General features: G+C 49.7%; 1 protein-coding gene across 1 annotated transcript in view; it reads left to right on the top strand.

Moving 5' to 3' along the window:
* The first annotated feature begins 941 nt into the window (after positions 1–941).
* Positions 942–12,344, top strand: part of TNFRSF21 (TNF receptor superfamily member 21) — a 61,463-nt gene continuing 50,060 nt past the window's right edge. Inside the window, exon 1 of the mRNA XM_030555302.1 lies at positions 942–1,062. Coding sequence (XP_030411162.1) covers positions 979–1,062 — 84 coding nt within the window. The 5' untranslated portion in view covers positions 942–978. The remainder of the gene's footprint in view (positions 1,063–12,344) is intronic.

Below are 12,344 nucleotides of genomic sequence, written 5' to 3'. Positions count from 1 at the left end.
TAGGCAGGAGGTGCTGGGAATAGGTGTGTGTAGGGGAAGTCTCGGGGGGGGGGGTGCTGCCATAAGGGCAGGACACTGGGCAGAGGGTGGTGTGGAAGGGGCACACTGGCAGCCCAGGGCTGCGTGGGCCAGTGTGTGTCTAGCAGTTCTGGGTTTGTAAACAGTGCCCTTTGCTGGGCTGAGTGGGGCCACTCCCACTGTGCCTCATTGCCCCCAACTGGCCCCTCGCTCTGCGGACCACCCCCCATCACATGCCCTGTTTCCTCAATGGGATCCCACAAATATGTTTGGTGCCGGGCCCACAAAAAGTTAATCCAGCCCTGTCCTCACCCTTTGCTCCAGTATTCCTTGTGGCACAGCCAGCATCCGCTATCCCAACTAAAAGATCTCCCCAGACGCCCTCTGACCTGGATGCATCCCCACTCCAGGGAAGTGGCCTCTCCAATAGAAAAGATTCCCATTGACTGCAGTAGGCTTGAGGTCAGGTATTTTCCCTTGGCTCCCCCAGCCCCATGGGTCAAAATGCCATTCCCAGACAGAACGCTCGGGGGCGCTGCGACCCCCCCGCGTGACGCAACAAAGGGAGGCACCGCCCCTTTCCGCCTCACGTGTGTGCCACGCCTCTCCCTCCCGCGGCTCCTGCTCGCTCCGCCCTGCCGCGCGCTGTTAGTTTGAAGCCGGCCGGTGAGGCTGGCACAGCTGCGCGGTAGCTATGGGAAGCAGGCGCCTCGCCCTGCTCCCTCGCTGCCTGCAGCCCGCGCTGCTGGGGCCGGAGGGCCGGAGCGCCGCGCAGCAGAGCAGCGGCTGCCGCTGAGCGCCCCAAGCCAGCCCAGGACGCCGCGTCTAGATGGGCTGCTCCTCCGCCGTGCACGCCGCGGCGCCGGGCGAGGCGCGCCCCTCTCTGCTCTCGCTGCCGGCCGGCCCCGGCTGCATGGCGCTGTGACATCCCCGCACCCAGCCGCACCGCCGCAGCCAGCTATGGGGGCTTCTGTGAGCAGCCGCGCCGCCGCCGCCTTCCCCCGGGGCGGCCGGAGAGCCGCAGCCATCTCCAGCCTTCTCATTGTGAGTGCTGCGGGCTAGGGCATAGGGGGATAAGGATGGATTGGGGGGGCTAGGGCACATGGCATGGATTGGGGGGGCTGGGGCACATGGCATGGATGGGGGTGGGGGTGAGGATGGATGGATGGATGGGGCGGGCTAGGGCACATGGCATGGATTGGGGGGGCTAGGGCACATGGAGGGATAAGGATAAATGGGGGCGAGGGCGCATGGGAAAGGGCAAGGGTTTTGATGGGTGCTGATGAACGAGGGCGCTAGAGGATGGGGGCTGCTGAAGGGACTATGGCACATGGGGATGGGGAAGGGTTTGGGTGGGGTGGGGCTGCTGATGGAGATACCAGGGGACGCTAGGGCATGGAGTTGGCTTTTTATGGGGCTAAGTGGAATAGGGGGCTGCTGATGGGGAGCCGGGACTCGGATCGCTAGGGGCCGGTCTGGGAGCTGCTGGTGGGGGTTGGGATCGCTAGGGGCCGGGCTCGGGGGCTGCTGATGGGGGGCTAGGATGGGGACTGGGATCGCTAGGGGCCAGGCTGGGGGGCTGCTGATGGGGGGACTAGGCTGGGGGAAGGGATCGCTAGGGGCCGGGCTCGGGGGCTGCTGATGCGGGGGCTAGGCTGGGGGAAGGGATCGCTAGGGCCTGGGCTGGGGGGCTGCTGATGGGGGGGCTAGGCTGGGGGAAGGGATCGCTAGGGCCCGGGCTGGGGGGCTGCTGATGGGGGGGCTAGGCTGGGGGAAGGGATCGCTAGGGCCCGGGCTGGGGGGCTGCTGATGGGGGGGCTAGGGTGGGGACTGGGATCGCTAGGGGCCAGGCTGGGGGGCTGCTGATGGGGGGGACTAGGCTGGGGGAAGGGATCGCTAGGGGCCAGGCTGGGGGACTGCTGATGGGGGGGCTAGGCTGGGGGAAGGGATCGCTAGGGCCCGGGCTGGGGGGCTGCTGATGGGGGAGGCTAGGCTGGGGGAAGGGATCGCTAGGGCCCGGGCTTGGGGGCTGCTGATGGGGGGGCTAGGGTGGGGACTGGGATCGCTAGGGGCCAGGCTGGGGGGCTGCTGATGGGGGGGACTAGGCTGGGGGAAGGGATCGCTAGGGCCCGGGCTTGGGGGCTGCTGATGGGGGGGCTAGGGTGGGGACTGGGATCGCTAGGGGCCAGGCTGGGGGGCTGCTGATGTGGGGGACTAGGCTGGGGGAAGGGATCGCTAGGGCCCGGGCTTGGGGGCTGCTGATGGGGGGGCTAGGGTGGGGACTGGGATCGCTAGGGGCCAGGCTGGGGGGCTGCTGATGGGGGGGACTAGGCTGGGGGAAGGGATCGCTAGGGCCCGGGCTTGGGGGCTGCTGATGGGGGGGCTAGGATGGGGACTGGGATCGCTAGGGGCCAGGCTGGGGGGCTGCTGATGTGGGGGACTAGGCTGGGGGAAGGGATCGCTAGGGCCCGGGCTGGGGGGCTGCTGATGGGGGGGCTAGGCTGGGGGAAGGGATCGCTAGGGCCCGGGCTGGGGGGCTGCTGATGGGGGGGCTAGGCTGGGGGAAGGGATCGCTAGGGCCCGGGCTGGGGAGTGAGTTGAGGGGCTAGTGCACACTGGCTGTGCATTGCGGGTTGAGGGGCAGGGCACCGTGAGGCTGCTCATGCAGGCTCAGGGACGGGCTGTGCATCGCTCGCGGAGGACCAGGCGCCCGCTGCCCGAGAGGCTGGGGGCGGGAGGGCGGCGATGTGGGCTGGGCCGCGGCCCCCTTTGTCCGGGCTGGCCCGGCTGCTGCGACTCGGCTCTGCGCGGTGCTCGCCCGCGGCGCAGCCGGTTGTTGTCGCTGCAGTGAGTCATGGCACGATGCTGCCGCCGTTGCTGCGGCGAGACCCCGGGAATTCCCCGCCCCGAGCGGGCACCGCCCTTCCCCCTCCATCGGTACGGTTCCCACCCGCGGGCAGGTGTCCAGAGCCAGGGGGCAGTTTCAGCAATCCCTCGGCTCCAGTCAAGAGGATTGAAGTGGCGCTTCCTCTTGCATCCCTTGGACTCTGCCTCCTCTTCCCCGTCTGCCTGGGCAGGATCCTAGCTGGTGTCTCCCACTGCCCAGCAGGAGGCACACCGGCAGTGGGTGTGGCATGGGGGTCCTCCTAAGTGGAATATCGAGAATCCTTCCTGACAGTGAGAGGTGTTAGGTCCCAGGCCATAGAATTGTGTCCCCAAGGGAAGGGGTGGTGCCACAAGACTCAGGACTTTAAACAACTGAACTTCTAAGATATTAGACTAGATAGCATAGGCAGGGGACAATCCTGCATGGGCAAGAAAATAGTTGTTTAGAGCTCCACCATCTCTGATAGATGTCACCCCTTAACCCACAAATGTGGTAGTTACTGTACAACTAATTGCATCAAAAATAAACTCCCAACTGGGATTATGGGAAACTTAATAGAAGTCAGAATAATTAATCCTCCACCATTCCAGGAATCCTCCTCCCTATTTGCCAGCCTCGTCTTGAAGATATTTAACAGGGCTGCATCTTGTGCTTGGCTCTTGCAGGGTTGATCAGTGCAAGGCTTTAGGAGGTGACTTGCAATAGCATGTATTATAAACCCAAGTGAGAGATTTGAATTTCTGATTTTAATCTGGATTCATAAGGAAGCAATTTTGCTGTCTAGACATAAGAAATCTTCAGGGGTTGGTAGAGTGAGAGCTCCCTCATTCTGAGCATTGCTGTTGCTATGGCACTGTGTATTCAGCACCTTACAGGGGAAATGTGAGTTTTTGCTGCAGTCCTTGTGGCGAGAGAGAAGTGAAAGCTCACCACATCTAAATGCTCTTGGCTGTCTTATATTAACATTGAAATGTTCTGTAGCCTGAGCACAGAGTTCATTTGAGTGTTTACCTCCACTGCAGGTAAGACTTTAACACACAGACTGCCCCATTTCCCTTCTCAGGAGAAACCAGTAAGTTCATATGTCAGATAATCCAGGTGGATGGTAAATACGTTATGTACTCAAGTGAACTGTATAGCTAAGGAATGTGTTTGTTCTCTGGATCAGGGTGGGTCTTGGCAAGTCACTGCTGGCCCTACGAGAATCCCTGGATAAAGAAAAATAAACTAAGGTCACAAAGATGTTAAATGGAAAACCAAATGAATTACTTCTTCAGATATAAGAACACTAATTTTTACACCATGTTAAAGATTTTCAGATAATAGGTCAGATTATGTTCATAAATTGCCAAAATATGGCCTGTATCAGAGCCTCATTCTCAGTCATAACAGATGTTTGAGCCAGACCACCCTGTTTTAAACAGCAAAAACTACAGAGAACAAACTACGTTCCCCAGGCTCTGAAACTTACTGACAGTGTTTCCCTGGCTATCACTTGATAACTTAATTGATCTGACAGACTAAATGGTTAATGATCCATATCACCTTCTTGGAGGCTTGTATTCAAGAATAAATTCACTTACACTGATTCACATAAAAATGCCTGTTCATAGTTTTTGTTATTAGCACAAACAGTGCAAGTTGGTTAGTGGTTCTGAAGCTACAGCTGGCTTTCTGATTAGTCAATAATTACGTTATGTAACCTTCTTGTGTTCATAACTGTTTACCTTGGGTCATTTAAGTGTCATTTAACATGCAGCAGACAGTGATTCTTTCAGATTGCTGAAAGCAGTGAGTTTTAAAGGAGCCTAATCTACCTTTACTTCAGTTTTCACACTCTTTTGCTTGAATTCTCCCACTTGTTGCTTTACTTCTCTTATCAAGGCAAGGAGGGGGACTTGAGGGTGCTGCTTGTTGTTGTTGGTTAGTGGCCTGGGAGCCTGTTCCAGTTGAGGTCAGCTAGAGTGTTGCCCTTTATGGTGGGACAGGATCAGTGCCTGCTCGTCATAAAGTGTTACAGAAATGTGTAATCCTCTGTACACTTTTTATATTTGTCTCATTTCTCTCATGGTGTACTAGGGTAGGAACTGACCATCACAGCTTTTCCTATAACTTGTTCAGGTCACACATTGTCTCTTTAGGTGGGGACTGAATGAGGCCTGCTACTATTTCAGCTTATTAGTATGGAACAATTTGGTTGCATATTCCTTAAATTTCGTTATTCTATGCAGGCCTAAAAAAGGCTATTGGTAGGTTAGAGCAAAATTCACGTATTCCCATAAAAAGATCAAACCTAATTAGAATGTCTTCAACACTTCTACAAATGAGAACTCGTTTGCTTTCCTTAAGAACCTCTCCATCATTAAACTCAAGTTAAAATAAATAACTTGCAGCATATTTTCTTCTGTCTTCTTTGTTTAAGACCCAGACTATCTTAGTTGCCTTGCTCCCCTGTCTCTTGGGGGTGGAAGAGAGAATAGAAACAGACCTGGAGATTTTACTCTCCGGGATAGAAGGTATTCTGTCCTCTGCACAGGTGGCTTTTTTCAGACCCATAATCTAAAGGAAAGCATGTACAGTTAGGGAAGCTAAAACCACTAGCAGCTGGGAAGAGGAAGTGTGTCCAAAATAATGGTCATACATAACTGAAGGGAAAACATGTATTTGGGCTGTATCACCACTTTAATACAGGTGACAAAACTTATGCTTGATTTAAACAAAACTTAGTAGCACAAGTGAAAATGAATTATAGTGGATCATCCTTGCATAAATGAAACTGCTCATATGGCTTGCTTAACAAGTGAAAACTCACTTTACTTAGTCAATTGTCTAGTTCACTCTGCTTGTACAGGATTTTCCCCATTACACATTTACTAGTGTGATGTCCAGTTCAGTTGTGTACCAGGTGGTGAGATTTTGCCATTTCCTTCCAGAGGCAATTCCACAGACTAACAGCTGTAGCATCAAAGTTCACTGCTAACTATAACTCTGTCTTTGCCTACGCATCAGCTCTTGTTTCTACCAACTTGCTGTCATGTGCCCCACACTCAGATTTTTTCTGTCCGTGTGCTTTCCTAACTTTACCAGTGCCTTGATCTTCCCTTAGTAACTTTGAGTGTGTATATGACATTACAAAAATAAGATGACACGAGGAGGTTGTAGAATCTAAAGGTCCCAAGCCACTTGCCCAGCCAAAATTTCCATAGGCACCACTAGCAGATTTACTTGAGCAAGGAGTGAATCAGGTCCTAAATTGGACAAACCATGACAGTTGTAGGAGGAATGAGTATAGCAATAGATATAGTATATCCGACCTGGAGAGCTTACCAACTAAGGCCCAGTCTTGTAAAACACTTACTGTTGGGTTTAGTGTTTACTGCCATAAGTAGCCACAGTGGGATTGCTTGTCATGGCAAGTACTGTGCCCAGTTGGCAGAAATGGGCCTGAATTTGAGACAAAGAAAACACCTGGGGTAACAAACACTGCATGGAGGTGAAGAGGAAGGAAGATTGAGGTTGACAACAAGCATCAGGAAGCTCTGGTAGCTCAGATGAGTAATGGACATGACCGTTTCAGTTCTTCTGCTAGCTCTAGGGTTTCTGTCTGACGAGCTTTATTACATTGCCTGCGCTTTTTCAGAATCTGGGAAAGAGAGCAGCAGTAGAAGGCCTACATTAGGAGTCAGTGCAACACTCCATAGTGAGGGAGAGAACCAGGAAAAGTGAGCTGAGCAGAGGGCATGGGAGGGAGGAAGTTAGTTGAGAAGGGCATAATTGTACAGTGGAATGAAGGTGAGGGTGACAAGTTTGACTTTGATGTGGAAAGAAACAGGAGCTAGTGAAGGGAATCAAATAGGGGGTAGCATGGCCAGAGCTGATGGAAATGTTTTGATAGCCAGCCTGAGTTTCCCTCTTCCCCAATTTGTCCTAGTTAAAGCTCTCTTGTAGCATCCAAAATGTCTCTACTGCCTTGATGTTTAAACCCTTAAAACGTCTGAGTGGACTGGAAACTCATGGAAGTGCATCTTTTGATGTAAGATGTTCTGGCACACTGCATTATGACTGAACAAGAACTGCTCTTCCAAATGTAAACCAGCTCTTTTTGTGGTGAAAAGAATTGGGGTGTCAACTCTTATTCATGCTGGTTGCAGAGTGCGTTTCTCCACTGCTGATGGCAACTTCAGTGGCATATTGGGCGTTAAGAACAGTGCTGTAGCAACAACTTGAAACCCGATATACTGACTAGATGTGTCTTGCATAAGAGAGATTTTTTTTCCCCCTCATCTTTTCTCTCACAATTCACTCTTTGGTATTTGTGTAATGAATTGGATTAGGCTTCATGTTTCAGTTTGTTATTCCTATGCTCCTGTGCATGGGCAGTGGCTATAATAGGTGCTACTGCCGGACCCTCCAGTTGCAGGGCTTGTGGGGGGCGGGGAGCTTTTGATTTATTACGCCCCATGCAGGTTCCGGGGTGGCTGAGGAGATGGTATGTGCTAGTCAGCTTCCTCTGGACTCCGGGGAGATTACTGGCGAACCCGGGAAGCTGAGTAATATATACCACCTCATCTGCTGGCTGAGACCTGCATGGGGCATATCAAACAGAGGTGCTTTTCCCCAGGTGGCTTGGAGTCTGGGGAGAGGAGGTGCGGCATGGCTGCAGCTGGCCTGGGACTCCGCTAGGCAGGTAGTGGGGCAGGGGGCCTGGGGCTCCTCCGGGTTGGGAGGGAGGGGTGGCCTGAGGGTTCCAGCCATGAGGGAGGCAGGGGCATGGGGCTCCTGCTGCAGGGAGGGGTGGAAGGGGCAGAGCTGAGGCTAGCCTCCCTGAACGGGGACTCTACCTGCTGCCCATGCTCCTGCAGCTGTTGATATTAGAAGTATTAGCTTGGTCAGCTACTTCAGTCTGAGTTTTGACATTACTAAGCAAAGTCATGGGAATGAGGAATCTGTTATCAACACTGACTTAATTTTTAACTAATGTCCTGTTGTAGTTCTTGGCTGTTGCATTATCATCACTTGAATCTTTCACAGGCAAGTGACACGAGCATTGTTAGCTTTGTGCACTGGGGGCCAGGATGGAGAACAAAACTGAATAACGTTTGGACACCCTGTACAGCTGTGGCTTCCAAACCATTACCTCAGGCTTTGTGACTGGTGGCCTGCATTCCCCCTGGTATGCACCTACTGACCTCTAACTGGCTGTGTGTGGGGGCTATTCAGAGTTCTTATCTCCACACTAGTCAGTGCATTTACAGATGTATGGGAGACTAGGCAGTGTCTGATACAGCTGAGTTTTCAGTCTGGCATATTGGTATAAGCGCTCAAGATATCAGAATCCCAGTGGCTGTATGCTTTCCCTGCTAATACTTACTAGCTCTATTTTAATTTATAGATTAAATGTGGATTAAAAAATGCTGTACACTGGGGCTGCTTCCTTCTTTCCCATGAAGTGTAATTGTCTATACAAAGGCTTCAAGCTAAAAATAATTGTTACTAACATATCCCAATTATTTGTTTTACAGTAGTACTCAGAGACCTCAGTTGAGACCTAGGCCCCACTGTTCTGTAGCATAGGGAACAGTCCCCCCACTAAAGATTACGGCTTGTCTACACTTAAAATGCTGCTGCGGTACTGCTCTAGCACTTCAGTGAAGACACTACCTATGCTGACGAGAGGGGTTCTGCTGTTGGGATATCTGCTCTATCTCCCTCAGAGGAGGTAGCTCAGTTGCCAGGAGAATTCTGTTTGACCTAGCGCTGTCCAGTGTAGACCAGGCCTTAGTCAAGATAAGAGTGGGAGGGGATACAGAGGTGAGGTGTCACTTTGGGCAAGGGTTGGCAGAGCCAAGAAGAGACCCGGGACTCCAATCTAGTGTTTTATCCACTGGACCAGACTGAACGTGCCATGAGAGGAGCACTCATAGGTTGGAAAAAATGAACTAGCTGGCACTACTAGGGATAGTATATAACTCCACAACTTCTCCCTCTTGATCTGGGGAAACAAGAGTGCTCCCTTTCCTGTCTTAAAGTTAAGAAAGTCCACTGTCACAGTAGAGCAATTGCTCTGCTTTAGTTAACATGAAGACCAGCTTTCTGTTTAAAGTTTGGCTCTTCTAAGTGCTCTAAAATCTAGATGATTACCAAATTTCAAGGAAATCTGAGTGGTCTCATGGTGAACAGGGTTTTGTTAGCTATCCAAGTTTGGGGCTACTTGACCCAAGGTTTCCAAAGAAACAGCCCCTAAAAATAACCAGTTTTTTTCTTTGCACTTTAGTTTTGCTCACAGCTAGAAACCAAACCAGAGCTCAGATCATTGCACCAGGATCTCAGACACTTGATGGTTATCCGAACAGAGTGCATGGCACCCACCAGCCCTGTGGGGGAAGTCAAATTAAAACATTATTTGAAAGAGTTTGCTTCTCTGGTTGGGCATGGGAACGTGTTCATGAGTCGGTTGTCACTTCTAATAGCTTACACTAAGCCTGCACAGGCTGAGGAGTTAACAGGATTCTTAGCCCGCAGAGTTATACACCAGCTGGCGTCTTGTCTGAACCTGTGCGCGCGCGTCAGGAACTGGGAGGTTGGAGCCCCTCTTACTTTCCAGTATGAGCTGGTATGTGGGGGGCCTTGCCCTTCTGGGGGTGTCTGAGCCCCACTCCCTGCCACTTAACACCTCTGAGCCTGCAACCTTGAAGGCTGAAACCCACCTTGGGCAGAAATCTGAGAATGAACTGGGACCTTTTGGGGAAAATCTGCCTCTCACCATCCCTTTTAACAGCTGCATGTTGCAGACATTTCAAAGCACGACTTTGTCATAACATTTTTTCCCAGATCTGGACCTTAGCGTCCAAAATATGGGTGTTAGCATGAAAACCTCCAAGCTTAGTTACCAGCTTGGATCTGGTAAAGCTGGCACCAGCCAGGAATTATACAGTGCCTAGCTCACTGTGGTCTCCCCAAAACCTTCCCTGGGGGACCCCCAGACTCAGATGCCTTGAGTCCTACAACAAAGGGAAATAACCCCCTCCCCTTGTTTCCTGGTTACTTCCTCCCCTCCCTGGACAACCCTAGGAGATTCCCTGCTTCCAGTCCTGGAAACACAAGTACCGAGAGAGCTAATCTCTCTTTCCCCCTCCCCCCCCACCCAGAGGGTATGCAAAGTCAGGCTTAGTAAATCTAACACACAGAGATTTCCCCCTGACTTCTTTCTCCCACCAATTCCCTGGTGAGCTGCAGACTCAATTCCCTGGAGTCCCACTAAAGAAAAACTCCAACAGGTCTTAAAAAGAAAGCTTTATAAAAAGAAAGAAAAAGACATTAAAAATATACAGGGTCAATTGCTTAAGAAAAAAAAGTGAATAAACAGCCTTATCCAAAAAGAATACAATTTAACACATTTCAGCAACTACACACATGTAAATACAAAAAAACCAATATAAACTTATTGTCTTACTATTCTGGTACTTACAACTTGGAAACAGAAGATTAGAAAGCCAGGAGATAGAAAAATCACTCTCAGAGTCGAGAGGGTCAGACCCAAGACAAAGAACAAAGAACTCACACCCAAAACTTCCCTCCACCCAGATTTGAAAAAGTCTTGTTTCCTGATTGGTCCTCTGGTCAGGTGTTTCAGGTTACTGGTGTTACCCCTTTACAGGTAAAAGAACATTAACCCTTGTCTATCTGTTTATGACAGACTTGTCCCCATTCCTTTACAACAAAATGTACAGGAGGGGGAGAACCAGAGAGGAATCTCATAGCAACCATATGGGCCACTGGAAAGGGATGAAAACCAGGGAATAGGGAGTTAAGATGTAGACCTACACACCCCTAATTGCTCTCCTTGAGCATTGTCCCATATGCCCATCTCTCTCTCTCTCTCTCTCACTCTCTCTCTGCCTTGTCACTAATGGACAGGTGCTACATGCACATGCCCTACATTCAAATATCAGCCTGTTCCCCTGTTAGAATACCATGCTTGCAAATTTAACAACCACTTTATAGCCTTTTACAGCACTTTCACACAGCTTGCACAATGGACATCATCTAACCCTATACTTTCCCCTACCCATTATTAAATCCACAGGCTAGTCTCATATCCCACCTCACTATGAGATTGCCTCATGCATCCGATGAAGTGGATATTCACCCATGAAAGCTCATGGTCCAATACATCTGTTAGTCTATAAGGTGCCACAGGACTCTTTGCTGCTTTTACACATCCAGACTAACATGGCTACCCCTCTGATACGTGACCTCATGTAACAGTTACAGCTCTTCCAAACCGCCCCAGCTAATTCCTCTACCATTCAATACAACTACACTTAACACAGTGAATGCATCTGGGGCTAATGTTAAGGATGTAGGGGTGTTTACCTTAACGCATTTTCAGAAGTTTGAGTTCATCTGAACTCAATGTTCTGGAAGGACTTGCGCTGTCACCAAGTAACCTTAACTCTGCCTTTTTAATAAAGTTTTTTGCCACTTAATAGTCTCCTCTGATCTATTTGACAGGGTTCAGATGTTAATGGCTTTAGATTAGGGCTGTCTAGCGATTAAAAAAATTAAGCGGAATTAAGTGTGCAATTAAAGAAATTAAGCTGCGATTAAACAATAATATACAATTTAGTTAAATATTTTTTGGGAGTTTTCTACATTTTCAAATATATTTCAGTTATAACAGAATAAAAGCGTATAGTGCTCACTATTTTTATTACAAATATTTGCACTTTTAAAAAATAAAAACAGTATTTTTCAGTTTCCCCATTACAAGTACTGTAGTGCAATCACTTAGCATTAATGTTGAACTTGGAAATGTAGAATTAGGTACAAAAAACCTGCATTCAGAAACAAAATAATGCAAAATTTTAGAGCCTGAAGTCCACTCAGTTCTATTTCTTGTTCAGCCAATCGCTCAGACCAACAAGTTTGTTTACATTTGCAGGAGATAATGTTGCTCACTTCTTGTTCACAATGTCATCTGAAGGTGAGAACAGGTGTTCAAATGGCACTGTCATAGCCAGCACTGCAAGGTATTTACGTGCCAGATATGCTAAACATTTGTATGCACCTTCAGAAGATTGATTTTCTTTTTTGGTTGTTCGGGTTCTGTAGTTTCAGCATCAAAGTGTTGCTCTTTTACGACTTCTGAAAGTATGCTCCACACCTTGTCCCTCTTAGATTTTGCAAGGCACTTCAGAATCTTAAGCCTTGGGTCTCTCTCATTCTTTGCATTTGTCAAATCTGCAGCGAAAGTGTTCTGAATATGAACATGTGCTGAGTCATCATCCGCGATTGCTTTTATATGAAATATGTGGCAGAATGTCTCCTGCTCTGTGTTTTACCCGCATACAGTTCTCCCCCAAGGAGTTCAGTCACAACTTTAGTTAACATGTTGTTGTTTTTAACGAGTGCCATCAGCATGGAAGCATGTCCTCTA

The sequence above is a fragment of the Gopherus evgoodei genome, chromosome 3 (assembly GCF_007399415.2).
Source record: "Gopherus evgoodei ecotype Sinaloan lineage chromosome 3, rGopEvg1_v1.p, whole genome shotgun sequence".
NCBI classification, from domain to species: Eukaryota; Metazoa; Chordata; order Testudines; family Testudinidae; genus Gopherus; species Gopherus evgoodei.
Note: the sequence above shows the minus strand (reverse complement) of the source record. Positions and strands in the feature narration are given on the sequence as shown.